At 39.6% G+C, this 26,110-nt stretch overlaps 2 protein-coding genes across 6 annotated transcripts in view; one reads left to right on the forward strand and one right to left on the reverse strand.

Moving 5' to 3' along the window:
- The first annotated feature begins 1,472 nt into the window (after nt 1-1,472).
- On the forward strand, nt 1,473-19,119 carry MASTL (microtubule associated serine/threonine kinase like). 2 transcript variants are annotated; one of them, XM_063149416.1, is made up of 13 exons: nt 1,479-1,609; nt 2,240-2,377; nt 3,997-4,136; nt 4,875-4,963; nt 6,263-6,369; nt 6,645-6,780; nt 7,379-7,551; nt 8,698-9,921; nt 10,738-10,876; nt 12,349-12,363; nt 14,166-14,279; nt 14,369-14,470; nt 15,932-19,119. In XM_063149416.1, exons 2-13 carry the CDS (start codon nt 2,243-2,245, stop codon nt 16,087-16,089), a joined length of 2,532 nt encoding a protein of 843 aa, XP_063005486.1. In that variant the 5' UTR covers nt 1,479-1,609; nt 2,240-2,242; the 3' UTR covers nt 16,090-19,119. The 2 variants fall into 2 exon arrangements, with proteins under 2 accessions (XP_063005475.1, XP_063005486.1); XM_063149405.1 differs by lacking the exon at nt 12,349-12,363 and having other exon boundaries at nt 1,473-1,609.
- Nucleotides 19,120-20,080: 961 nt separating this feature from the next.
- The window catches only part of ACBD5 (acyl-CoA binding domain containing 5), a 30,079-nt gene continuing 24,049 nt past the window's right edge, over nt 20,081-26,110 (reverse strand). For all 4 annotated transcript variants that reach the window (XM_063149459.1, XM_063149448.1, XM_063149439.1 and 1 more), the window contains 3 exons: nt 25,863-25,913; nt 25,482-25,591; nt 20,081-22,076 (listed from right to left, as the gene is read on the reverse strand). In XM_063149459.1, coding sequence (XP_063005529.1) covers nt 22,064-22,076; nt 25,482-25,591; nt 25,863-25,913 — 174 coding nt within the window. In that variant the 3' untranslated portion in view covers nt 20,081-22,063. The remainder of the gene's footprint in view (nt 22,077-25,481; nt 25,592-25,862; nt 25,914-26,110) is intronic.

Below are 26,110 nucleotides of genomic sequence, written 5' to 3' on the forward strand. Positions count from 1 at the left end.
AATCCTGTATTGGAATGGAATTTATGCATCATGTATGAAGTGTATGAATATGCAACAGGCTATTGCTTTTAAGGGTTAATCCTTTGTTAACAGGTGTCCTTTTTCAGGCTTGTTCTGCCCAGAAAAAGGTACCTGGACGTCTGTAACTCTTTGTTTCTATTGTCTCATATTGTCCTAATTAAAATTGTCCAAATTATTATTACTCTAATTGTATTACTATTTTTATAACCATTTTTTAATTATTAAACTTTTAAATTTTTAAAAACAAGATATTGGTGTTTTCCACAACGTTTTCTGCATTTGCTTATTAAATAGCAGGTATTGTGGGATCTGTGGGATAGGAGCTCGCCTTCACAAGTCACAAGCAAGGTCTCTCTGACTAGGGTCAGATTGTAAGTGATGTATCTTGGAGCAAAACAAGGAATCTGCTGCGTGAAAGGAGACCTGCTGTTATGCACTGACCTCTGCAGCGACAGTTCTTCGCTGATGCACAGACTGCAACAGAACAATTATGATGAGAGTGAATTAAATGTGAACAGCCATGTACATGTAAGACCAACATAAAATCAGTAAGGCAAGGGTTAAAAAAGTGACCTAGAACACAGCTGAGAGCAGTAAAATTGGTAAACACTACGGGCTGTGCAGTGTAAACAGAGCAGAAGGCCTGTGCTCTGGGAACAGGAGGATGGCAGCCAGGTCAGAGTACACTGTAAATGCCATCCCTGCCCCTGCTGTCACAAGAGGGAGGCAGAATGTAGCCATGGAGATACCCAAAATAAGAAAACAAATTGTGGAACAACCGTCTAAGATAAATAGCAGATGAAGTAATCAAGAATTGGTGGGAAGCAACCGACTGCATTAATCTAAGTGCTGATCAGCACAGACCCGCCCAGGGAGCGGTTTGCCACCGCTGGCCCAGAAAATGCAAAGAGACAGCGAGGGATGGATGAACAGCAGCAGTGAGAATTGGACAGGGCACGTTCTCTGGCAGACAAGCCCTCCTGGCTGTGCCATTTTGGATGCAGGTCTAGGAGCTATCAAGTATGCAAGTGTGAGAAAGTCATACAAAAATAGAATATCCTTGAGTTGGAAGGGACCCATCAGGACCATCCAGTCCAACTCCTGTCCCTGCAAAGGACACCTTCAAGCCTCCCATAGGAATGGGAGGACAGTACCTGCTCACAGCAAGTTACAATCTAGAGCCAAGCAGAACCTAGATTCCCACCCTGGCGATCAGCCAGCCCAGACGGGCGGTGCTTTGTCACGGGCATGTTCTGAGGGCGGCACAGGCCGGCACCCCGCCATTGCCGGCGCCACCCGCGGCCGCCCCGCGGGCTCTCGCGAGAGCTCCCGTTGCCGTTGGTGACGGGGCGGGGCCGCTTTGAATCGCGGCGGGCCCGGGGCCGGGCGCGCCATGGCGCCCGAGCGGCCCGGGGGGGAGCGGGGCGATGTCCACAGCCCCAGCGCCGCCACAGCCGCCGGCTCGACGCGCGTCGAGGTCCCCCGGCCCCCCTCCATTGAGGAGTTCACCATCGTGAAGCCCATCAGCCGCGGCGCCTTCGGGAAGGTGTACCTGGGCCGCAAGGCGGGCCGGCTCTATGCCGTGAAGGTGAGGCGAGGCCGGGGTCCAGCGCTGCTGTGTGGGAGAGCGGCGTTCCCGGTATGAGCCCCGGGCCCTCCTCGGGGAGCGGCCGCTGCCCGGCCACACCCCGCTCTCATCTCCCTGAAGCCTGGAGGGTTTGGTCAGGGGAGCTCTGATAACGACAGCTGCTTTTATAAGTACTTTAAATAAGGGGAAATAACGGCAAAAACCTTGCCGAGCGCCAGGGTGCTATTGGCCTCCCGCCTGTAAACAGCTGCTGTAGCTGAGCCCCCTCAGCTGCTGCGCCTGCCGGGGGGTAAAACACCGCGTCTGAGAGAGAAGGCGAGAATAAATAATAAAAAGCGTTCTTGCTGAGTAAATATTTTAAGAAAACTCAACAAAAACCTGTTGCATTTTCTATGTCGTTGCACAAAGGGCTAAAATCTAGGCTTGTTGTTAGTAAGAAGCTTACCAATTATTCGTGCAAACTTGACTTAGTGATTAAAAGGATTATAACGATCTACATAGTACACAAATAGGAAACATAAAAACAGTCGTACAAAATAGGCATCGCTCTGCAGAGCTATATATCTCTATGCAGTTTTACTATGAGCATTTTGAGGTTAAATTATTAGTGTGCTCTGTTTTGTTTTTCAGGTGATGAAAAAAGCAGACATGATCAACAAAAACATGGTTCACCAGGTGCAGGCAGAGAGGGATGCACTGGCTCTCAGTAAAAGTCCTTTCATTGTGCACTTGTACTACTCACTTCAGTCAGCAAACAACATCTATTTAGTGAGTAAAAAAATGGCCGTGGCATTTTATGGTAGTCTTGAAAATTAAGTATGAACTATAGTGATATCTCAAAACATTTTTGTAATGGTATTCCTTAGTCACTTTTACATCTTTCTCAGAATGGTTGAAGAAGTAAAATATTTCTCTTCCTCTGGTGTCTTTGGGCTCTTTTTGCTCATGTTCCCCTCTGTTACAGGAGAAACTTAGAAATTCTAACAACTGCTCTGTCTTAGAAATATGTAGAAATATTAGGGAAAACAAGAAATCATTCTATTCAAGCAGACGCCAAATGACTGGAAGATGCTCCATGGCTCTCTTAAAGGAAATCTATTTTACTTATTTCCAGTGCTCAGATGTTGTTACAGTTGTTGGCCTACATGACAAGATGACAACTGAGTGGCAAAACTAAATGCTGGTGCACACAGAGCACTGTGGAGCACAGCAGGACTTGTGCCTGGGTTTATGTGCTGCTTCCACGTAAGGACTCAGACTCTCTGCCAAGGGTCTGGCACAATTTGTGAGGGTTGCTGTAAGCACACACAGGGAGCAGCTTGATGAAATTCTGAGACAAGGTTGCTATGCACTCCTACAATGCATTTTGTGTGTAAACAAAGGCTTCTTTTTCTGGAGTCTGAACTGCTGCATGGAGTAGAGGGCTTCAGGGTGAAGGATTTGGAAAGGAGATGCTAAAATCATGTCTGGATATGTGTGTATATGTATATATTCATGTGTGTGTATGTTTATATATATATATATGTTAACATATCATATATATATATATATAACATATATATATATATATATGTTAACATATGTGTGAAAGAATATTGTGTATTGAACTGTGAGTACTGATGAGATTTCCTGACCAAAATCCCATAAATGCCTTCTTGACATCAAAGAGTGAGTTTCAGAAACCCTGCTGACTTCTATTTTATTTTGAGTATGACATGGACCATCATAATGTGTTTGCATAATGGTCTACTGGGTATATTTTTTTTCCATGCTTTTTCATGTGTCTTAATTGCACACTAACTCTCACTGCATTTTTGATAGTTTGTACTCATTTCACAAAGTTCAGGTCTTAATTTAATATTGTGTATAAATGACAGCAAGATAAAATATTGAGATACTTTGATTTGTGTAGAACAGGTGGTTTTTGGCTTCAGGCGTGGAGTTTCACAGGAATGCTTTGTCCTTTATTTTCTATACTATGGAAATATACAATATTAAGCTAAATATAGATTAATATATGAAAATAAATATAGGTTAAAATGCATAATATTCAATATAGAAATATATAACATTTATAATACAGAAAATTTTCTGTAGTTAACTGTTAAAAGCTGTAGGTAAAAGCTTTTTCATTAGCTACTAAAAGTAATCTAGGCAAATAAAATAAGCAAATGGTCTACAGAAAGAAAATGTTTAATGCCTGCTGTTACAGGACACTTTAATTGTTTCATCCAAGTGAAAAGTGTTGTGTGGGAAATGAGGTTTGAACAAAGGTACTTCTCTCTGCTTCTGCTCCTTGAAATCATATTTTTCTAGGGGGGAAGGTTATTTGGTGTTTTACTTCCAATTTTGAAATGTGTTTTAAATTTAAAATGCTTGAATGACAGGTGATGGAGTACCTTATTGGTGGAGATGTCAAATCTCTTCTGCATATTTATGGATATTTTGATGAAGAAATGGCTGTTAAGTATATTTCTGAAGCAGCACTGGCTCTTGACTATCTTCATAGGCATGGAATAATCCACAGGTGAATTTATTTTTTATTTTTCTTACAAATAAGTATTTGGTAGTTTGGGTTTTTTATTTTTTCACTCTAACACATAACCATCACTGTTTCATTGTGGCAGCTTCCACAGGCACTTCATTTGCTAGAGCTGCTGGAAGCTCTTTGTGTGTGTGTGCCCTGCAACAATGCTGTGAACCAATGGCTAAAATCAAATCTGTGCCTGTGTGCTGAGCACACAAACCCACAGAGCTTTCCCCTGCCAGCTCTTTGCCAGTCCAGTGCTGGATTAGCTGTGGTGGTCCAGGAACCCTCTGGGTGCTGCACACCTGGGCCTGTGGGACAAAGGGACACTGGTGATGCTCCCCCAGAGTGAGGGCTCTTTTTGCACTCAGCAATGCTGCAGAGAGCACACATGAGAACTCTGCTGGAGCTTTGCTTGTCACCTGTAGGAGCTGCACATCAGTGAATGTTATGGTGCTGCTTGTGAAGGATGCTTGTCAAGCCTGCTGAAGCACAAAATATGCAACTCTTGACACGCATGCAGATTTTTACAAAGCCTGAGATGTTTGTGCCATATTTAATGCTAAATATATTTGATTCATTTGATGTGTTCCTCAAACTGGAATCTTCTGCTGGCTAGGAGATGTTACTATTAAACAGCTCTAACCAATGTTTTGTATTGAGTGTTTCTGACCAGTGAACTTCCTTCATGTTGCTCAGTGCTCTTTTTGCTGACTCCAGCTGTATTCATATTTTCAGGGATTTGAAGCCAGACAATATGCTCATTTCTAATCAGGGACATATAAAGTTGACAGACTTTGGGCTTTCCAGAGTTACTCTGAACAGAGGTAAGAGTTGTTTCTATCCTATTGGTTGTGTTAAAATGTATTTCTGCATCACATTTCCATGTTCTTGAATACTTCACATCCCTGTCAAGGGCACCTTTCGGTTAAATAAGTGCAAATGTTGCAGTAATACCTGATTTCTAATAGGTAAGTACTGATTAGCTACATGCTAGTAGGTGGTCTGCTCTTAGCATTGCACTTCAGAAGGTAAAATATTTATTCTTTGGGACAAGGATGTATGAAATATGATCTAGAGTCCTTTCTTTGGAGGGATATGGATTTCAAAGTTTTCTGAAGTCTGCTAGAAGATTTCAACGGGTGAATGAATAATTCTGACTTGTTCCTGTTTCTCTGACTACTTCTGGCCTTCAATTCATGTCTCTCAGTCCTGTATAAATTAATTTCCAATAAATTAACTGGGACATTCCAGACATTAGTTTGAGGGATAAAGGGGAAGATCGGCTCAGTGCTTTGGCATGTGAATGTTCTCTTTTCAAGCAGAAAATATAGCTGAATGGTCATGACTGTCTGGCACAGGCTGCAGATCTTAAGGTGAATAGCCAATTTCTGAGCTGGTTGGTACCTCCTTGGTCAGATCATCCAAACTTATGCTGCACAGCACCAGCTCAGGTTTTTTCAGACAGCTGCTGGAGGGTACATCCTTTTTGTATAGTTAAAGGAATGTTGAAATTCAGAATTGTCTATGGAGTTTGATTCATAGTTTTAAGAATATAAAGGAAAATCCTAGGTATTCTGTATTTTTTATGATCTACTGCTTTAACTGATGTTCTAATGGGACGGGTTATTATTGTGTCTAGTTGAACATTATATGAAAGCTTTCAAGCTACTTACTGCTAGTGAGCAAAAAAAAAAAAGGTATCCAAGGTTGAATTTTCACCTGTGAAAAATTCTTGTTTAGCTTTTTTGAGATGTCTTTTGGAAAAAGAATCAAATTTAGTATCCTATTCCACAAGCCATAAGCTGGAACTGCTGCCTAAAAACCAAAGCTGATATCAAATTAGAAAATGTAGTGCTTTTTGCATAGTGTGTTTGAAAAGAAATTTGGCTTTACAACTTCTGTATGAATAAATGTTTGGATGTATAAGAAAAAACATGTTGTGTTAAGTAAGAACTTACAGGTAGATCTTCAATTGGTCTTGGTGGCTTCATTTGTATATTTTTTGAGTATGTGACTCAATTTTTTCTTCGGCTTCATGAAACTTAAGTAAATGTCTGCAACTTTGTTTAATATCAAAATGAAAACCTGATTTATTTGATTTTGGGTTTTCTTTTCTTCTGTAGAGATAAATATGATCGATATCCTTACTACCCCATCAATGGCAAAGCCAAAACAGGACTATTCACGTACTCCAGGACAACTGTTGTCCCTTATCAGTTCTCTGGGCTTTGTAAGTAAATTTTCACTGTCTTTGAAATATTTAATTTTAGTTTATTTACTATCTTAAATTCAACAGTTGGCATGATAAGGCTATTCTTGCATCTCTTCTGCCAGCTGGTAGAATGACTTGTGATATGTTTAGTGTGTTCTGAAATTCTGATGTGATTATCTTGGACTTTTGAATTGCTGACTTTTTAATGAGCATGGCCAAGCTCCAATGCAAACATTATTGAGAATTTGTTCAGACTCCATTAACTTTGAACTGTGCTTCTTTCTGCCTGTTAGTATACTCCTCCTGTAGGAATGAAAGTGCCAGGGCACAAATCGAGTCCAACATCCGACAGTCCGCATGGAGCGGTTTCTCCTGTACCTATGGCCCAGAAGGAAAATACCCCTCTTTCAACTAAATTGTTCAAAACACGTGAGTATAACCAGGCTTGTGCTGAGGAGGAATACTCTGCCTGTAAGGTTATGGTCTTTTCAGTTTATGTGAGTAGTTTGGACCTACTTCATTAAATGTGATTCTGTTGGTGTCTTGCTCTCCACCATTCCTCCAGTGCTTTACATATGACATGTTTTCATCACCTACACTACTTATGTCATCTTCTAAAGTGATTTTGTTTGATTGGGTTTTTTCAGATCATGACCCCTGAATTCAAAATCACCCTTTAAAGTTTTATGGAAATAGTGTCAGTTCTTGACATACTTTCAGTGGAAATTGTTTAATAAAGCAATGTATGCTTTCATTTAAATTGTCGTCTCCTGCTGCTTTCTCATTTCTAACCTGAAATGAGAAGGAAGGCAACTATGCTGCTAATGTTTATACTGCTTTTACATTCTTGGCAAGTTCCTAATTTAAAAAAAATGTGTAAATTGACTATGCAGGAAAGATGACAAGAGAAATTGTTGTCATCATAGCTTTCCTTAGCTTCCTTTGATGTGAAAGCTTAACATAGTGTGAAGTCAGTCAGTACATGTTGCCTGTTTGTATCAACATTTGAATTTCTTTTTCTCTTAAGATCTGGATAATTCTCAATTAACACCTGTGATGCCAGCGAGGAGTTTAACTCCTACTCTGCTTCAGTCAAGAAACAGGTTTGGTACCTCCAGTGTCAGTAGTCAGTCTCACACACACCTGTCCAGTGTGGAATCAGAAATCTGGATCAGCCCCAGGTGCAGGAAAGGTGTAGAGGTCAGGACTGTTTCATCCTCCCACTCTAAATTTAAATTAGTTTGTACTTGTCTATGCAAATGTCTGCTATTTACTCTACTTGCCTTGGCTATTTCAAGTGTTGAGAAACTTTCCTACAGTAGGAGCAAGGGTTGTAATTTGTGTTGAGTAGGATTTTGGGTCAAACCAATATAACCTTTTCCTTCAAACAAATATTAGTCCTTTGCAATATAACAGGAGAAGCAAATGCTACTGAGCCTGCAGCAAAGGAGTGAAAGAGAAAGCTTCCCTGACCATCACTGGTTTAGCCCTGTCCTGCACAAGATGGGCACTGCTGGGAGCAGTGGCTTTTTGGATGCTGACATTGTCCCTAAAGCTTATTTGCTCAGCATTGTGGGTGAAAGAATTTATTTAAAAGACAGAACCTGGGAAAACAATAAAATCCACTTCAAACTTCTAGTAGCTGTTAAACTGAAAAGTTTAAGGCTTTATTACTGAAGGGTTTTGAATCACTAACCAACTAACCTAACACCAATAATTATAGCTGTTAATATTTTATCCTGTTTTAATGTGTTCTGCACAAACACAAACCTAAAAGAAAATGCTGTGTTATGTGGTTCCTTGCCATGATTCCTATTTAGAGCATACAGAACAACTTACAGAATAATAAATTGTTTTAAATGTATCTATCTGTTTCTTAGGCCTTGGTTTTGGTATTATGTTATCAAAAAATTGGGGACATCAGATTTTCCTTTTGTCATCTCTGAAGTGTAATATACCACGGGGTACTATAATGGGGTTCTTTTCTTTGGACTTTCTTTGAAACTGAAAACTTCTGTAGCTTCTTAAAATAAAGTCACAAATACAACATCAATTGCTCTATTTTTTCATCCTTTGGCATTTAAAAATATGTCATTTTCTATTGTATTATAATGAGCTTATTTTATGTTCTTAAAAGAAATCAAATTACAAGGTCATCCCTTATTTGGTTTTGATTTTTTTTTATATTTTGAAGTATGGTTTTCACTAGTAGCAATTAGAATGAGTAATGCATGCAAATCTGCATTTCATTATGTAGGTTGTAATAAAGCATTTCAAATAAAACATTTCTATAATGCTGTAATCATATTTTTCTTGATATTCAAAACTTAATGTGCTTTTTTGTAGTTAAGTGAAGATGAACCTCGTTCTACAACATCCAAAACCAGTAACAGTGGGTCAGCTCTCCTTTCAAATGCTATGTTGCCAAATAGCAAAGAAGTTTTAAAGAGGAAAGAACTCGGGTCTGCCATTTCTCCCATTGCCAGCAGTGAGTCTGGCAGCAGGCAGAAGCTGGGAAGTGAACATTTGGATATAACAGACACTCCTGTGGGCACTCTGGATGTGAAAGTAGTAAGAAAGTGTATTTCTGAAAACAAGATTTGGAAAGAAAAAGCCTTTGTAAATAAAAGAGACATGACTTGTGAAACAGTGGAGACTTCCAGACTACAATTGCTTTCAAGGCAGAATGAGCCTGTGAAAGAGGAAGTAATGTTTGAAAAGCCAGGTGTAAAAAGAAGCTTTGAATCAGTTGACACTAGTCCTTGTCAGGAGCTTAACTATGTTAAAAAAAGCAATGCAGAATATAAACGTGGCTGTCAGATCTCAGAATTTGCTGCAGACAAAGGGACAGGTTTGACAACAGAAATTCAATCCTTGATGCTTTGTAATGATGGATGCCTTTGTGACACCTGTGAAAGCAAGGAAGAAGTGAAGAGTTTTATTGGTAACCAGGAAACAGTAGAAAGATCGCTTACTCCAACTGTAGCTAAAAATCTTATGTGTGATCTGGATGCAGACTGTGGAAAGGATGATGAAAAGGAGTACATGAACTCCAGTTTTTTAGTCACTGATGATGAAAAACCTTTAGATGTCTTCAGTGCAGATTCTGACTTACTTCCTGAAGTGTCTGTTACAGAAAGCCATCTAGAAAAACAGCTTTTAGATTTGGACAGAAGTGTTAAAGACCTCTCCTTTGAGGAACCAAAACCTGAAGGTGTGCTAATAACATCACCAGAGTCCCGAGATGCTTTACAGGATGGAGAGGAGGCACATACCATCCAGGACTGCAAGCCAGTACATCAGAAAAAGGATAATGACCAGAAACACGTGGAAGAAACTTGCCTTGACACAGTATCTTCTCCTTCAGCAAAGATGAAGGAAGCACTGAGTCTCTTAAAAAAAAATGCTGTTGCTTTTCGGAGTTATAATAGTCCAATCAATCTATCCAATATATCTGAGCCATGCAGCATGGCTTCCTTAGATATAATGGATCTTTCACCTGCCTGCAGTGGCTCTTACCCAACAGCTATCACTCCATTACAGAAAGGAAGACCATATCAGGTCTATCAGGTAGGTAAGGATGCAGATAGAAACTTTGTACATGCAGTGGACATTAGGGACCTGAAATTATTTCAGTGGTAAATTTAGGGAAAACTCAAATAGTTTGAGTTAGTCTGTCAAAATGACCTCTGTTGACAGGGTTTCACTGTGTGGCCAAAATGATAATATCTGTAAGAATTTAGCAGTAGCTTTATGTTCGCTGGTTTGCCTTTGCCTCAACATGCATTGACTGTCCATTTCTGAGAAATCTTTGCTGTTACAGTGAACTGATTAAAAAAACCTGTGCTGTTTTTTCTCATTCTGCTCCTAGTGCAGTGTCATATTTTCTGTGAGCAGTTTTAGGTTTCCTAATGTAATGGGAAGTCTTAGTTGGGTTTTTTTTGGGGGGGGGGGGGTTGGGTTTTTTTTCCATTATCCTGCACTCTTCCCAAGACAGTGTGAATGCTGTTCAGCTGCTGGTAACTGCCATTGTACCTGCTACTTTTTTTTTTTTTTTTAATCCTGTTAAAAGTGATGGTGTAACATATTCTGTCAAGTGCCAGTTACAAGCCTAGTACAAAGATTGATGTGAACAGTGATAGCTGCTGATGTGACACTGGAGGAAAAACTTAAGGAAAAGTTTCTCAAAGAGTAAGCATCTTTATGCTTCAAGACTGTTGAGATAAAGCACTGGAAGCACATTTCACACATGCTTTTCAGGGAATGTTTTGTAACTTGTTCTTGGCTTGAGCTTAAGTATCAATTACTACATCTGTGACTAAAGCTGGAGCTGGGAGTTTGTGAGCTGGTTTTGTTTGACATCTGAGTCCATGTCCCCTTTTTCAGACCCCTTACCAGGGGGATGCTGGCACACCGTACAGGACTCCAAAGAGCGTTCGAAGAGGAGCTGCCCCCGTAGAGGGGGAACGAATCCTGGGGACCCCAGACTACCTGGCACCTGAGCTGCTTCTGACACAGCCTCATGGTAAGGCACACCAGCATCTGGCAATACCTGCAAGGTGGCACCTTTACATTTCTAAATGTCTCTAGAACTGTAAACCCTTCAAGCGATAAGATTGGAAATTCTTCAAAAACAGCTAGTGCTAAGCTTTTGCCATCATGGGTGGTGGCTGTGTTTGCTTCAGCTGCTCCTTCCATCCCTTTACTGGTTTCTCATAACCAAAGGTTTTAGTTGTCCACCAGCAGGCCTGCTGCCAATCAGCATTGGAAGCTGCTTTGGCAGCCTGGGACTTGTATGTGGCTTAGGAGTAACAACTTGGTTATCCTGAGTGCCCTTAAAGATTCTTTGGGATGGGAAAGGGGAAATTTAGTGAAATTTTAGAGTGAAAGGCTTAAGCCTCCAATTATTTTTAGAATGTTTTCTGTGTTTATTGATAATTAAGTGTTATGTGAAGCCAGACAATTGTATGAAGTTGCCTTAAAATCAGTTATTGAGTTGAGTGACCTCGTGAAACACTCCAGACATCTGACAGGATCTTCTATAGAAGGGTACAGTAATAGGCATCAAAGTTTTGGAGGCTGGTTTTTTGGGTTGGTTTGTTTGCTTTCAAAATACTATACTAAAATAGCACAATTTTGAAGGGCATAAATTTCTTTGTCTCAGATTCTGAGGTCCACTGAGACTAACAAAAAGTCTGAAGTAGTTTACTGCTAAATTGCAAGAAGCATTAACAAAAATTAAATGCAATGTGTTTATCTCTAATACAGTTGTTGATGTATAATTGCATTTTATTTCCATCCCAAAAGTATACTACTATTTTGTAGAGCTGCAAGTCTTGGGAAAATTACATGAGAAAGAGACTTTAATTGAGAGGCAGTTATTACTATCCTGTGGAGCAATAAAATTCTGCTAATGTAAATTAACTAAAATTCTATGAAGAGATTTAACAATTTACCATTAAAAACTGAAAATGCTAAATATATGTAGTTGTTGTTCTGCACTTCCATTTAGAATTCCTGGATATCTGGCAGGTGTTAAAACTGGATAATATTTTAGAAATGTAATCAGTGCTACTTAGACCATGTGAAACTTGGTCACAGGGTGATCTCTCTATGGTTACTGGGTTTTCAGGACTTCAGTGAAAACTTGCGGAGTCTGGGGTTTGTGTCAGGAAATGACAAGTCTCCCATTACCTTCAGTGAATCCAGGGTTTCTGAGGCTTCAAATTTTCCCTCACTAAATATTTCTCATGTTGAGTTGCTTGTAAATGTAGTTTTAATCCTAAATTAATCATGTTACAAAACTATTTTATTTTTGTTTCTAACTTAGATTTAACATTGCCATCTTTCCTTATTGTGGAATATTATCTTAGGGAAAAAAATCTTCATTCCTGTGCCTTTGGAGAATCATACTTGATATTCAATGTTTGTATTTGTTATGGGCTTTTTTTGGGCAATAATTGTAATATTTTTACTTCATTGTCTTTTCATATGCAGGGACTCTGGTATCTGGTGAGTTTTCTATATTCTGTGCAGAGCTGAAGTGTTCAGCATAACTGAACAGTCAAAGTATAACCAGATCACAGTTTCTGAGAACATTGTTTGGGTGAACAATGTTTCTGTATAGAAAGACATGTCCAATATACCTCCACATGAAAATGTGTGGTGCTCACAGAATCGGGAAACATCCTATCAGTGTGACTAAACTATCAGAAATCACACATGTAAACATGTACTTCAGAAGGAAAGTCAGCATTCTTAAATTGTTTAATACCAGGTAAAGCCAGAGCCACTTTTCTCATTGCTGCCTTTCACTTCATTGCAGTCAGTCTGATTTACTTTGCCTAAGGGTGAAGAAGGTTCAGGTGCTGAAGACCTGGTGTTATTGCTTCTTGCTTCAAACCACAGAATGATAGAAAATCCCAAGTGGAAGAGACCCACAAGGATCATTGAGTCCAACTCATGTCCCTGGCCAGGACAGCCCCAGAGTCACAGCATGTCCCTGAGAGCACAGCATGTCCCTGCAAACACTTCTTGAGCCCTTGCCAGGCTTGGTGCTGTGGCCACTTCCCTGGGGAGCCTGTTCCAGTGCCCAGCCACCCTCTGGGTGGAAAAACTTTTCTTAACATCCCACCTGAACCTCCCCAGCACAGCTTCATACTGTCCTTTGGTCCTGTATTGCTTTATGGTAGGAGTTAATCTCATTTTAGTTAGACTTTGTGTGGGAAAAATTGCTGCTGAAACCTGGTTATTACACTGTTCAGGTTGTGATCTTATTAGACTTTGACTGGAGCTGGGAGTATTTTACTGAACAACAGGTACTCTTAACAACAGAGGATGTGAACTCACTGCTTTGATGTGCTTAGCTTGGTGGGCACTACTGCTGTTAGGAACTGCTAAAAGTGTATTAAATTTCTGGTTAACACTCTGGTTTTCAGCATTTCTAAACTTAACAGCAGTCTTTGTGAAATGGCTCAAAACATTCATTTGCTTGGAGGTGTCTTAGGTTTTTCTCTATGCCAAAAAGCCGAGAACAATTAGATTTATTATCTTTCCAAGTTTTGGGGGTTTTTTTAACAGCAATTGTGGCATCTGTTCTTTATATGGTGGAGTGGGCATGGCTTGAAGATGCAGGAAGCTTAGGATGCATGCAGTGGTGTCTGGGACTGCTTTGCCTGCTGGTTTCAGTGTACATTAATAGGAGAGATTGGCAAAAAGACAAAACCCTGGAATGTGGGAAACCAGAACTATCTAATAACAAAGCAGAGATAGCCAGTAACTGCACATTGCCCCAGTCAGTTCAGTGTAATGAAAGGCAATGCCAGCTTCATGTGTGCTGGCTTGTTTCTGCAAGCTGTCTTCATGATGTTCATCGTAATTTAGACAAACAAAAATGAAGTTCAATGGTCTGAAGTTTTGGAGACTTTTTAAAGAACTGAGAGAAGGGCACAGACAGCAACATGGAGCACTCACCCAGGCTCTAGTCATGAGGCATCTATTTCTTATCACAAAACAATCTCCTGGAGGAGTTAGCTCCTGGATTCTCTGTGATGAGAGTTGATAATTAGATTGTTACTAAGATCCCCCTTGGTTTTATCAGCAAACCCCAGTATTATCCATAATGAATTAAGGAGCAGAGTGGCTATAAAAAACCTTTTAATCTATTTTTAATCTGCATGTATATTAAACACAACTTGTCTCTTCATAATTTTCAAGAAACTTGCAGAATTTAAACACTCTTCAGCTTTTGCTAATCTCAAAGTCTTTGCAAGTATCATTTTTGTAAGTGTAATTATGTGGGTTTATTTTACCAGGTTCTGCTGTAGACTGGTGGGCCCTTGGAGTTTGTCTGTTTGAGTTTCTAACTGGAATTCCACCTTTTAACGATGAAACACCAACACAGGTCTTCCAAAATATTTTGAAAAGAGGTAATCTGCTTCAGTAATAGGGCAAGTATGTATTTCCAATATTTGTCTTATAGTTTGAGTTACCAACTCAACTCTCTTTTTGTCTGTAGACATTCCCTGGCCTGAGGGTGAAGAAAAGCTGTCTGATAATGCCCAGAATGCAATAGATCTTCTTCTAACAATTGACACTACTAAGAGAGCTGGACTGAAGGGTTGGTATTAAAATTGGTCTTTGTAACTTATTGCAGATTTTTAAGTGGTGATTTCCTCCTCCTGAAACTTAGGCTGATAAACTTCAGTGCCTCCCTAGATTCCATGTATAGTACCACAGCACTTAACAAGTTGTGGTATTTTCTGTATTTCTTGTGGGGTTTTTCCTTTCTGAACAAGGTGATTCTGGGGAGGGATTGTTTTGTTGGTTATTAATTTTATTAATTGAACTTCTGTTTTCCTTTACTGCTGTTCTGCTATGCATTTTTAGTGTTAGGCATCTGATGTACCAAAGTTCTCTCTTACCTAATGAGTATTTGGAATTTTTAACCTAAATGACATTGGGAACCTTGATTAAAAGATGATCTTTTGGGAGAGAAGCCTCATACAACAAACAGTTAATTCAGAGAGAGCAGTTTTTTCTTAGGAATCAGCCTGTCTTTACTGAATGCATAGGAGAATATAAAGTTGGACAATATATACTATACAAAGTCTACTTTTTTTTCCTTTGTAGAAGGGCTTAAACATTTCCTATTGTTAACAGCGACTATGCTTTTTTTTAAAAAAAGTGGATAATGGAAAGAAATTTAGAGTGAGATATTTTGGAAATAGAGAAAGAAATCTTATGAGAACTGTTCAGGAAATCACTCGAGAAGAAAATTACTATGGAAAGGCTTACACATAAAGAGACTAAATGCTAGAAGCTGAAATCAAGCCAAATTAAATAGAGAAGGTACAAGATTATAAATGAAGATTATTATGTCAGCAGACAATTCTGTGGCTTTGATAGATCCCAAAAAGCAATTTGAAGGTGTTTTAGTTAAACACAAGTTATTGTCTTTGTGTCTGGATTTTAGAGTGAAATCCAAATTGCCTGTCAAGGGCAGAATTTTAAAATAGATGACATAATGGTTTCTTCCTATCTGAGCTTCTTTAAAATTCATTCTTCGTCAAGATTTACAACTGTATCTGGCCTCTTTGTCCAATTTATAGTCCACTGAAGTGAAGATGGATGAGTAGTTTTCAGGACAACCATTAAGTTTTTCTTGTTGCACTTAAGTTTCCATCACTGTCATCTTCTCTCCCCTCTCCCAAATTTGTGATCTCCCTTTTATCACTATAGCATGAAGCCTTTCGTACTGGGAAATCCCAGTTATGTTGTTGTAGTGCTGTGCTTCTCTAAATTCAATCTTTCTGGGTAAGAGCAGCTTTCAAGCTGCTTTTGGCTCAGTGGAACTGTATGGAACAGGTTCCCTGGGTGGGGGTGGCAGCAACTTGTCCTGCCAACAGTTTGTCCTACTGAATTTGGGGTTAATCAAAGCCCCATTGCAATTTGCACTTTCATGAACTTGTAGAAAAGGAATATAGAGCAAATCTACTGACAGTTATAGATATGGGAACAAAGTGACTGTGGGGCTTGGACATAAGGAAGTTTCTAATGCTGATGTGAACTTCTGTTTCAGAACTGAAGCATCACCCCCTCTTTCACGGGGTGGACTGGGATAATCTCCAGAACCAGACGATGCCATTTATACCTCAGCCCGATGACGAGACTGACACCTCTTACTTTGATGCTAGAAACAATGCTCAGCACCTGACTGTGTCTGGGTTTAGCTTATAGCATCAAGAGAAGTGGACATTCTCCATGGTTTTGCACACTTACAGGTTGTCTTGTAACCCTAGTTTGGTATTGACTAAGTTTCCTTGCTGAATTTAGTGTGTTTCAAGTTACCAGCCTATTTTTATTTTTAAGAGAAACTACTGTTTGAAACTGGTATCAAGTGCCTTTGTGCTACTTGTTATCTCCTGCACCTTACTGAGAGGCCAGAGCATTGTGCTTCTTGGACCTAGTAACTCTTGGCAATAATGGGGCTTTTTAGTAGTAATAATTATTCCAGTTAGGAAGTGTGGTGTTATTTCCCAGCTAAACATAATAGGGAAAGGATATAAAGGAATTGTAATTGTATCTAATTAATAACTTACCTGTTGGTGTTTCAGTGTGGTGGCAAGCTGGTTTGGGAGCAGTCCTGTCTGAGCAGTGTGAATATCCACTGTGCAAAACTGGTCATTTCTATTCAAGGTGGAAAACTGAAATCTTAATGCAGCATTGCAATGTCTTGTCTTCTGTTTGTCCTATTCCCAAGAAGGGCTGGGAGGGTACAACAGTTAATTCCAAGTTAATTTGGCTAGAAGTGGCACGTGAGACTGGCAGGACACTATCCTGTCCTAGAGAAATGGGGCAGGGAGAGGATACTTGGGGCAAGTCTTAAACAAATGCTTTGCTTAAGTTGTTGTGTTGTAACCCCTGGGCTGTAGGAAGCTGGACTGAACACACATTTAGCAGTTACTGGTTTTATATAGAAAATGCCCAGTGTGTGTGTGTGTGTGCTCCCTTGTGTCAGATGACAAGTGACAGATGATTTTTTGTTTTCTAGCAAGCAGTATTCATACTGAAGCTGCCAAGTATTAAAGACTATAATATATTGTAGGCTAACAGACTTTTGTAAACTCACAGCCAGAGCTTGGATTTTGACTAGAATATAAAATAGAAGTGTATGTTCTATATAAACCTGAATTAGGGGGAAGTATATTTAAATTTATATTTAAATGCAATACAACTCTTGTGTCTGCTAGGTTTTAGATGTTTATTTGTAGATAATTCTGTTTAAATCATCTTCAGTATTTTTCTTGCATATGTATCTCTAACTTAAAGAAGATTTTAATTTTTCAGGTTAATGAAATGAACATGTTCATTTCATTAAAGATCATTTGTGCTAGATGGTGTTACCAGCCAAGGGCCATGTGCCAGAAGCCAAGCATTTTGCCAGTGATTTTTGCCAAGTGCCTTTTAGTTTCATGAACTGACTCTTTTTGTAGCAGTAGTGAGTTGTCCCTTCATTACCCTGCTTCCTGCAAGACAAGATTTATTGATGGAGTTCTGAGCAGAGTCTGCCAGGCTTTCTGCTGCCCCCTCAGGTTGCTGGTAAAGGAATGGGAATGGTGAGGAAAAAGGAAGTTTCCTAGAAAGACCTAAAGAGTGCTGATTTTTAATAGCTCAGAATGACCAATCCCAGTTCTTGTTGTGAAAATTCAATTTTGTGAAACAGTCTTGGCAAGTTGCAAAACATACAGTGAATTTCACTCCCTTTGCTAAGGACTGCAGTTTCAGAGAACTTCTAAGTTGTTCAGTCACACTGCAATTGTTACATGGTGGAAAAGGTGCAAACAAATGAATGCACTACTGAAGCAGTGTTCATAGACAACATTCTTTGAAAGTGATGAGAAGTTCTTCAGTGGTTTTCCTGTGTACTGTTAGAATATATAAACTGGGGTAGGAGGGTACCTTAATCACTGGTACTTTATGCAATTTATTCTTCCATTTCTAGTAATCTAGTTTAGGAAAGCAAATCTTAAAAGAATTAACTGTGATTACATGTCAAAGAAATAAGAAACTGAACACCACAACAGCTCTGTGTCTTCAGTGTTTTACAAATGGTTACACCTGTTCCCATTGGTGGTGTAACACATTCCCATCAAGGTGGAAGAAACTTGTTGCACTGGTAATAATCTTCTTTATCCCTTTGAAATAGTTCTTAATCATCTACAAGGGTCAAGTAAGCTTCTATAAAAATCTTATCCTAAAAGAAAATTGTGGTATTCCTACCAGATGATTAATGCAAAAGCATAGAATTAATACAAAACCAGGTGATTAATACAAAAATAGAGCATTTGTAGAACAGTAAATTGGCCAATTGACAAATCTGAATGTTTAATATAAAGTTATCACTACACTGCTGTCCAAAATTTAAATTTCACACAATTAGCCCTGAAAATATTGCAATATCCTGTTCTCTTAATTATCTTGCATTTATCCAGGTTATAGCAAACATGGAGTTGAATGTCAGACATTGATTGTTGAGATTTGTGATGTTGTGGGCTGTTCTGGTTGGTGGGGCTTTTATCTTTTGTAAAAAGGTGAATCCTAGCTTTATTGTTCAACATGGAATTCCTTATCAACTCAGTCCCAGTGGTTTTGTCCCACTTGTTGCTTGACTTGAAATACTGCAGGTAAAAGTTTCAAAGGTATAATTTAGTAGCTGGAAGAGATCTCGTGTTTCTTATTAGTAAAGATTTACACATAACAGGGTAGGCTGGCAAAAGTTTCTGATCCTTTGAAGCTGTAGAGTACCATTTGGCAAGTCCTGCAGCTGTTACATGGTGCTCCCTGAAGGCCTAAACTTTATGTGCATAATCTACACATCAACTCTGCAGCTTCCAGGTTATCTTGGGAGACAGTTTATCAGCCATTACATCTGAAAACTACTGGAGAGTTCAGTGTTGTACTTGGTTACACAGAAGCAGCAGTTTTGGATGGTTATTCCCAGCCCTTATGTGCTGTTGGGCCCACCTACACATGGGGCAGTGTCTGGGGACCAAGGTGCTGAAGTGCTGCCCTGTGTTGTTGAGCTCAGAGATTCCAGTTTCAGCATGACTGGGTTTACCACATGCTTACTCTGGCAATAAAATGCATGATTTTCTTCTCTACTTCATTCTCCAAAAGTTCACTTTGCACTTACTTCAAAATTCATGCTTCAAAAATTCACTTTACTTTTGTGTAAATATATAAAATAAAATAGTGCGGTTGTGCTGCTGCTGCTTCTGTATCTTGTTTTTCTTTTGCTGTGTTACTTTTGCCCCTGCTGGGAGTGTGGCAGATGGATTTTTACACAAAGAAACCCTGAGTGCTTCCCAGTACCTCAGCAAAGGCAGTGATTTTAAGTAAGGAAATACCTATTACTTTCAGTACAGGTCTGTATGCCCTTCAGTCAGCTCATAACTTTCTAGGCCCTGCCTGGAGGCTTTAGCAGCAGCCACATTTGTGTACTGAAATGGCAAAGTCCTGAGTGGTAACTCCTGCAGGGTGTGAGTCTCCTCTGCATAACTCACATGAGTCAAGAAAGGATGGTAGCTCCATCTCCTCAGCACCTGCTGTGCTGCCCCAGCCCCAGAACAAAAGCAGCTGAGGATGGAACAGCTGCACACACTTAGCCCCAACTCTGCTTCTGAGCTCTCAGCTGAGCAGCTCTGAGGGGATGGAGTGTCTAATCTGCTTTGATACAGAGCAAGCTTCAGGTGCAGCCTGATTTGCTGCAGGAAACCAGACTGATGTTCGCTTCACAAGTGCACTTTGGGGCTGGGTCTGGCCCTTCCAGTGCTGTGCAGAACTGTTCAGGCTCCCAGCCCTCCTGCAGAGAGCACAGGCTGAAGCTGTGTATCCCAGCTCTGAGCTCCAGCCTTCTGCTTATGCTCTGCCTCCACATCAAAGCTGTGTCTCTTTGCACCTGATGGGTGCAAATGATGGGCAAATGATAAAGAACCAAAGCAACCAGTTTTCCTTACCTTTAAGCTGAAATACCTGCCAACTAGGAACCTGTTCAAATAATGGTGAGTTTGAGATAGGTCCAGTTGTGAGTTACAAGTGAATTGTTACTTGAGTGATGATGTTCTGTATTACAACTTCCAGGTTGTGACTGATTCTTCATGATACAGCCAGCAAGCTCTTGTATACACAGCATCTGGTGTACAGCATTTAGGAAATATTAAGTCCAAGATAAAATACAAAATATTAACGGACTGATTTATTGAAATATGAATAAATAACAAGGATAGTACAAGCTTACATTTATTTGAGGGAGAGGTTAACAATTAAGTACCTTTGGGAATGTCTGTCCCATGTCTAAGAGCTCGAGCCCTACAGGTGCCAGGAGCTGTGGGAGGCACTCCAGGGTGGTTTGTCCTGGCAGAAGACATGCTGCTTCAGGAGCCTGGGCTTTCCTGTGACCTGCAAGCTCGAGTGTCCTTCCTGTATCATTTCTATCCTTTGTGATAAGAAATCAGTCACTTCAGGAATTTTAAGCTCAGGCACAATGGCTTCAGGTCCCAGCAGAACTTCCAGGATAAGCTTTGTTCAAACCTGAGTTTTCAGTACATCTCATGCCAAAACTCCTCTCTGGCACATGAAACCATCTGCTTGTTACAGCAGTCTTCAAAGAGTTTACAGCTATTTTATTTTTTTAATTCAGCTTTACAATAAGAAAATCAGAAAAGGGGAAAAGTAACTAAAAAAATTTTTCACATAACTAAAAAACAAGATTAAAATTTCTCTGGTAAAACCAACATTAAATTCTGTGATTACATTTTTATACAGTATAGCTTGTATGAAAAATGTTTTCCAAACTATAAAATATTTTCAGGAAGGACCAAAAAAAACTTTCCTTAAAAATTAGTTGTAGGATGTAGTCCTGGTGGAAAATGAAAGCACATCAATAATGGTGAAATTTGAAGATTTAGAGCTTAACCATGGATTATGTTATGATATAATTCTTCATAGCAAACTGTAAGTCTTCTGTCAAATCTACTTTTAGTGCATTTAAATTTTCCAGAGATTTATACAACTTATATATTAATTTATTTTAAAATTAAGTGTAAAGCATGCTTTTTGTCAAGCAGACTTCACAAGGTTGTACCTCTATCTATATATGGGTTAATAAATATTCTGTGGGGAAAAGAAAAAGATCAGCTCCAAAAGGAGCTGAAAAGGTTTGTTTTTTTTTCTGAGAGGAAGTAGAAGGATAATAAGAAAGACATACCAGAAGTGATATGTTTCATGATGTAACTTGGGGAAAATCCACAATACATTAAATCTTACTTTAATTTAACTGCAACAGAAAACTTACAGTGCACTGAGCTTTTTAAAAGCTTAAAGCTAGACTTACTGATCTAGTTTTCATCTCATTTTAAAGCACCTTGTGCCTAAACTACGCATTTCAGTTAAAATAAGTTGTTGTCAACAACAATAGAGTTAGGAAAGTTAAAAAGATAAGGTGCAGCCTCTTTACATAGATCCCTTGTACCACATGCTGTTTCCAAACTCGTATTTGACAGTCCCCCTGTTATTAATGGCTCTAACTTTCAGGATATATACAAATTCCAAAATCTTCTTTACAATTTTACAGAATAAGTGAAGGATTCAACTTAATTTCTGACCAATTTATATGGGAATTGCTCCACACCAGTTTAGCAGCAAAAATAACAAGTTGAATTCCTCAGAGCTATATTGTATTTTTCCAACAGCTTACAATGTATTGAATTTATACTCTTTTAGAGCTTTCACCTGGTAATACCTAATGCTGTGGAAAAACAGGCAGGGATCTTGAGATTGTAAAATTATTTCAAAGTTAAAGTGACAATTTTACATATTTTTCATTTATTCTTTTACAGAGATGTTATTCTCTTCATCAACTGACATCAGCAGGCCAGTAATTACTGAAGGCCCATCCACAAGCACATTCCAAATAATTACTGTTCATATGGTGTTGAGGATGGAATTATTCAATTTATTTGTTACCTAGGAGCTGTGAATCATTCAAGTTTCAATAATATTAGTCCTTAAACATTTAGCTCAAAGGTAGTAGAAAATATTACTGTAACATAAGGAAGATCATCCCAAATTCTGAGATTCTATGAGAATTCAGACTTCCTTTGCTTTTCAGAGCCATCTTCTCCTAGAAGTCCTTAAACATAGTCATGAATTCTCAGTTCAGTTTTCTAGAAGAGGAAACAAAATAAATTAGTTTAGTGTACCTTCATATATGAGATGATTTTTCATTTGTCTAAACAAACAAATCAATTAAGGCTACATGTGAAAGGTTTCCATTCCAATAAAACACAACAGGCCTTCAAGACACCCTGTCTTGACACCACAGCTTTTCTAAAAACTGATTTCTGTCTGAAAATTCTCCCTCTTACACCAAGGAGTAGAAAATTCACTAAGAATTTGGAACTGCAGATAGAATTCCACAGAAAAATCCCTGACCCTGGGTCAGTGGTGTGCTGGCTCAGCAGAGCAACACTTAAGAGCTGTTTTCCCCATGACTCCATAAAACTTAAAATTAGAGGGTTCTAAAATCATGAGTTGAACCTAGACAACTTTTCCTGTTATGAAAACACATTTCTATATTAGGATAGAAACCTTAGGATTGAGGTTTTCAAGCCTTCTTGGTGAAGGCTCCAGTACAAGTACCCAGATTTTCAGCATTAAGTTGCCCATAAAGGAACAGGGGACAGGTTAAGAGGTGCTGGGATGGGACAAGAGCTGAACACAAAGCTCTTGCTTACAGAAGGCTGTCTCTCCACCAGGAACAGGGAATTTGCTGCACTGTGCAGAAGAGTTTAGAAGCCAAGGCTCCACAGCTGCAGCACAAGAGAACTTTGCGTGGTAAGAGACTTGTGGTTTCTGCTGCAGGGACACTTCATGTAATTTAAAACTAAAAGTACACAGACAGGGCCAATGCAGGCACTGAGAACAGCTATTGCCTAAGAGCTCACACACCTTGCCCAAGAGCACAAGCTGAAACTGGCCATGGGACAGGAGAAAAGGATTCATTTTGTAATTCTGTTTTCTCACTGAGTGTACTTGATCAGCTTCCTACACATTGTTAAAGGAGATAGAACTCCAGATAGAAATGTGCTGCAGAAGCACATAGTCCTTAAATTCTGCCTATGAGTAGACTTCAGAAACAGAGAGAAAAGCTCAAGAGCACAGACAATTCTTGAGTTGTTTCTGTTATTGAAGTTCATCTCAAAACAATACATGAAGGAGTAAACAAAACATGGGGCTGTGCTGTCTCTGTGTTTCACACCAACACTGGTATTACCACTGGTACAGATCCTGGTGTCCAAAACTCAAAAAGAATGAGTTGAAAAACTGAAGCACTTGGCAATAAACCACAAGAATCACTCTAAGATAGGAAAACAATTTTAAAATGAGATTCCAGTTGCTCCATTTGTTTTGTTTAAGCAAGAGATTATGAGATGACCTGGTGATAGCAAAACATAACCATGGAAAACACATTACAGGCTCTTTGTCAATTGCATAAAGATACAGGAAAATCCAATGGATGCAAACTGAAGCAGGTCAAATCCAAACTAAAAACAATGTACCATGTGTTTATTCATCAAAGCACTGAATTACTAGGACAATATACTAGAAAAATTGCTGGAAAGGGTGCTTTTCTAAAAACTGATTTCTGTCTGAATCTGTGGCTGGATTGAGGGTGCTACAGAGGTCAGAATAGATGATCAAAAAAGATTTTCAAGAACAGCACACTGTTCAGAGAGAGGGAGAAAACAACCATGCAAGAGCACATAGCAGAACACTGAAGTTCATAGAAGCTTCAGGTAAAATACTTAAAATAAATATTTTTGATTTAAAACACCCCTACTTTGTCCTTGCTGACAAGGTGAAATTTCCATTTGTTGGTGCAAAGAAGGAGCAAAATGTGCATAACTGCCTGAAAGCCCCAGTACTGCAATCTCTGCTTTCATCAGACAGTGCAGCAACCCCGATGCTGCTGCTGGCAGCTCTGAGCCAGGGGAGCTCCCTGGCAGATTTGCAGCCTTTGTGGTGCTGTGCTGTTTACAAAGCCATGGGCTGGGCCCAAAGAGCAATGATCAGGAGTGTACTTGGAGGCCAGTATTTAGTGGTGAATGCCAGGGGTCAATACTGGGGCCAATCCTGTTTAACACCTTTAGCAATGGCCGGGATGACAGGCAGAGTGCACAGTGCACCCTCAGCAAAGCTGCAAATTACACAAAGCTGGGAGTGGCTGATATGCCAGAGGGTGGTGCTGCCATCCAGAGGGACTACAGCTGGCTGGAAAAATGGGCTGACGGGAACCTTATGAAATACAACAGGAGCAAGTGCTTAGTCCAGCCCTGGAGAAACTGCTCCAGGCATCAGTATGTGCCAGCTGGGAGGCAGCTTGGCAGAAAAGGATCTGGGCTTCCTGGTGGACACCACGTTTAACATGAGCCAGCAACGTGCCCTTGCAACAAAGGCCAGTGGTGTTAGAGGCTTCCCTTGCAACATTATCCCTTCCTGCATTATCCCTTTGGGGTCAGTGAGGTGGTCCTTCCTCTCTGTTCAGCACTGGAGAGGCCACACCAGGAGTGCTCTGTCCATTCTGGCTACATGAGAGACGTGGATAAACTGGGGAGAGTCCAACAAAGGGCCACAAAGATGATCAAAGGCCTGGAGCATTTCTGAGGAAACACTGGCACAGGTTGCCCAGGGAGGTGGTGGAGTTTCCCTCCTTGGAGACAATCAGAAGCTGCCTGTACACAGTCCTGGGCAGCCAGCTTTGAAGTGTCCCTGGCTGAGCAAGGGTGTTGGACCAGATGACCTGCAGAGCCTTCCTTCAACCTCAGCCACTCTGTGCTTCTGTGATTTACCACAGGAGAGAAAACTGTACCATGAAAACTAGCAAACATTAAAAAGCTAGAGCAAATTCAGATAATTCTCCTAAGATCCACACACGTGCAAACTCTCTGGAGTCTGACAGAGGAAAAAGATGTAAAAGCAAACAGAACCAGGTGTGAGGCTGAAGTAAGCACACAGTAACTAGAGAACACTCACTTGATCTGATGCTTAGAAAGTTGAGAAAAGGCAAAATCAGAGTTCAACTGCCCTTCAGCTGAAGGAAGTCAAGGTAGATGTTACAAAAATACCATAGTAAGGTGCTAGTAAATGTTAAATATAGGTGACAGATGGCACTCTATGAAGGATATGATAGGCACATCTATAAAGGATGTGATAGGAGAAAAAATTCTCATGACAGAATGGGACTAGGAAGTCTAAAAGCAGTGAAAATGGCTCAAGAAAATATGAGTGGGAGGATCAAAGAATGTTATGGAGATGCTTCCAAGCTATCCAGCCTCACCCGCTTGTGTATGCTCAAAATTATTTATCCTGCATCACATTTCACAGATTTAACATAAATTGCCACATAGAAAGCATACTACATACAAAGTCAAATTAAGCAATACTTTCTCATACTGACAAACATTCAAGGCAAAGAATTTTCTGCCCTGTCTAAATAACATCATAATATTACTTATTGGTTTAAACAGGTGACACACAGTGTATGTGTTCAACTGAATGCACATATTTACCTTCTCTTTCTTTGGTGATACACATGGACCAACCACTGGGCAATAAATGGCCAAACAATAGCAAAAGCTAGAACACCTGGAGAAATTTCAAAGGGCCACCATGATGGTTTCTAAGGAAAACAGAAAAAAATTCGAGTGAGCAATATATGTGCAAATATTGAATACCACCCATATACTTTTCATCACTTCAAAAGAAAATAATAGTAAGACCATAAGAAAAGATTAATCTATAAAGTAATTTCCTCAGACTGATTATTTTTTATGTCCTAGTCAAGGAAGAGACAACACAAAAAGCACATACCAAGAGCTAGAGATAAAATATTCAAATTAATCTTTTTTCACAGTTTACACTTTTTACACATCATAAAAACAGTATTTTACCTTGACAGAGGAGGCAGGCTGGTAATTTGACTGTAGTGTTGCAGATTTTGCCTTTAAATAAAAACAAAGACTTTTAAGTATAAAATGAAACTGCAATTAAAATTTTTCTTCTTCACAAAACAAGAACATGAGTTTTTTCATCTTGTGATGGCTTTGCAATCTGTATATATCACAGTTTAAAGCACAGAACCACCCTCATGTCATCCCACATAGCTGCTAACTTGCCTCTCTTGTTTCCACTACTCTTT

The sequence above is a fragment of the Melospiza melodia genome, chromosome 1, assembly GCF_035770615.1.
Source record: "Melospiza melodia melodia isolate bMelMel2 chromosome 1, bMelMel2.pri, whole genome shotgun sequence".
Lineage (NCBI taxonomy): Eukaryota > Metazoa > Chordata > Aves > Passeriformes > Passerellidae > Melospiza > Melospiza melodia.

Bases quoted from the DNA above. Each gene is read 5' to 3' on its own strand.
- MASTL (XM_063149416.1), top strand. From the start codon at position 2,243: ATGAAAAAAGCAGACATGATCAACAAAAACATGGTTCACCAGGTGCAG. The intron at 4,137-4,874 runs GTGAATTTATTT...TCATATTTTCAG, and splicing joins AGGCATGGAATAATCCACAG to GGATTTGAAGCCAGACAATA. The intron at 6,781-7,378 runs GTGAGTATAACC...TTTTCTCTTAAG, and splicing joins AACTAAATTGTTCAAAACAC to ATCTGGATAATTCTCAATTA.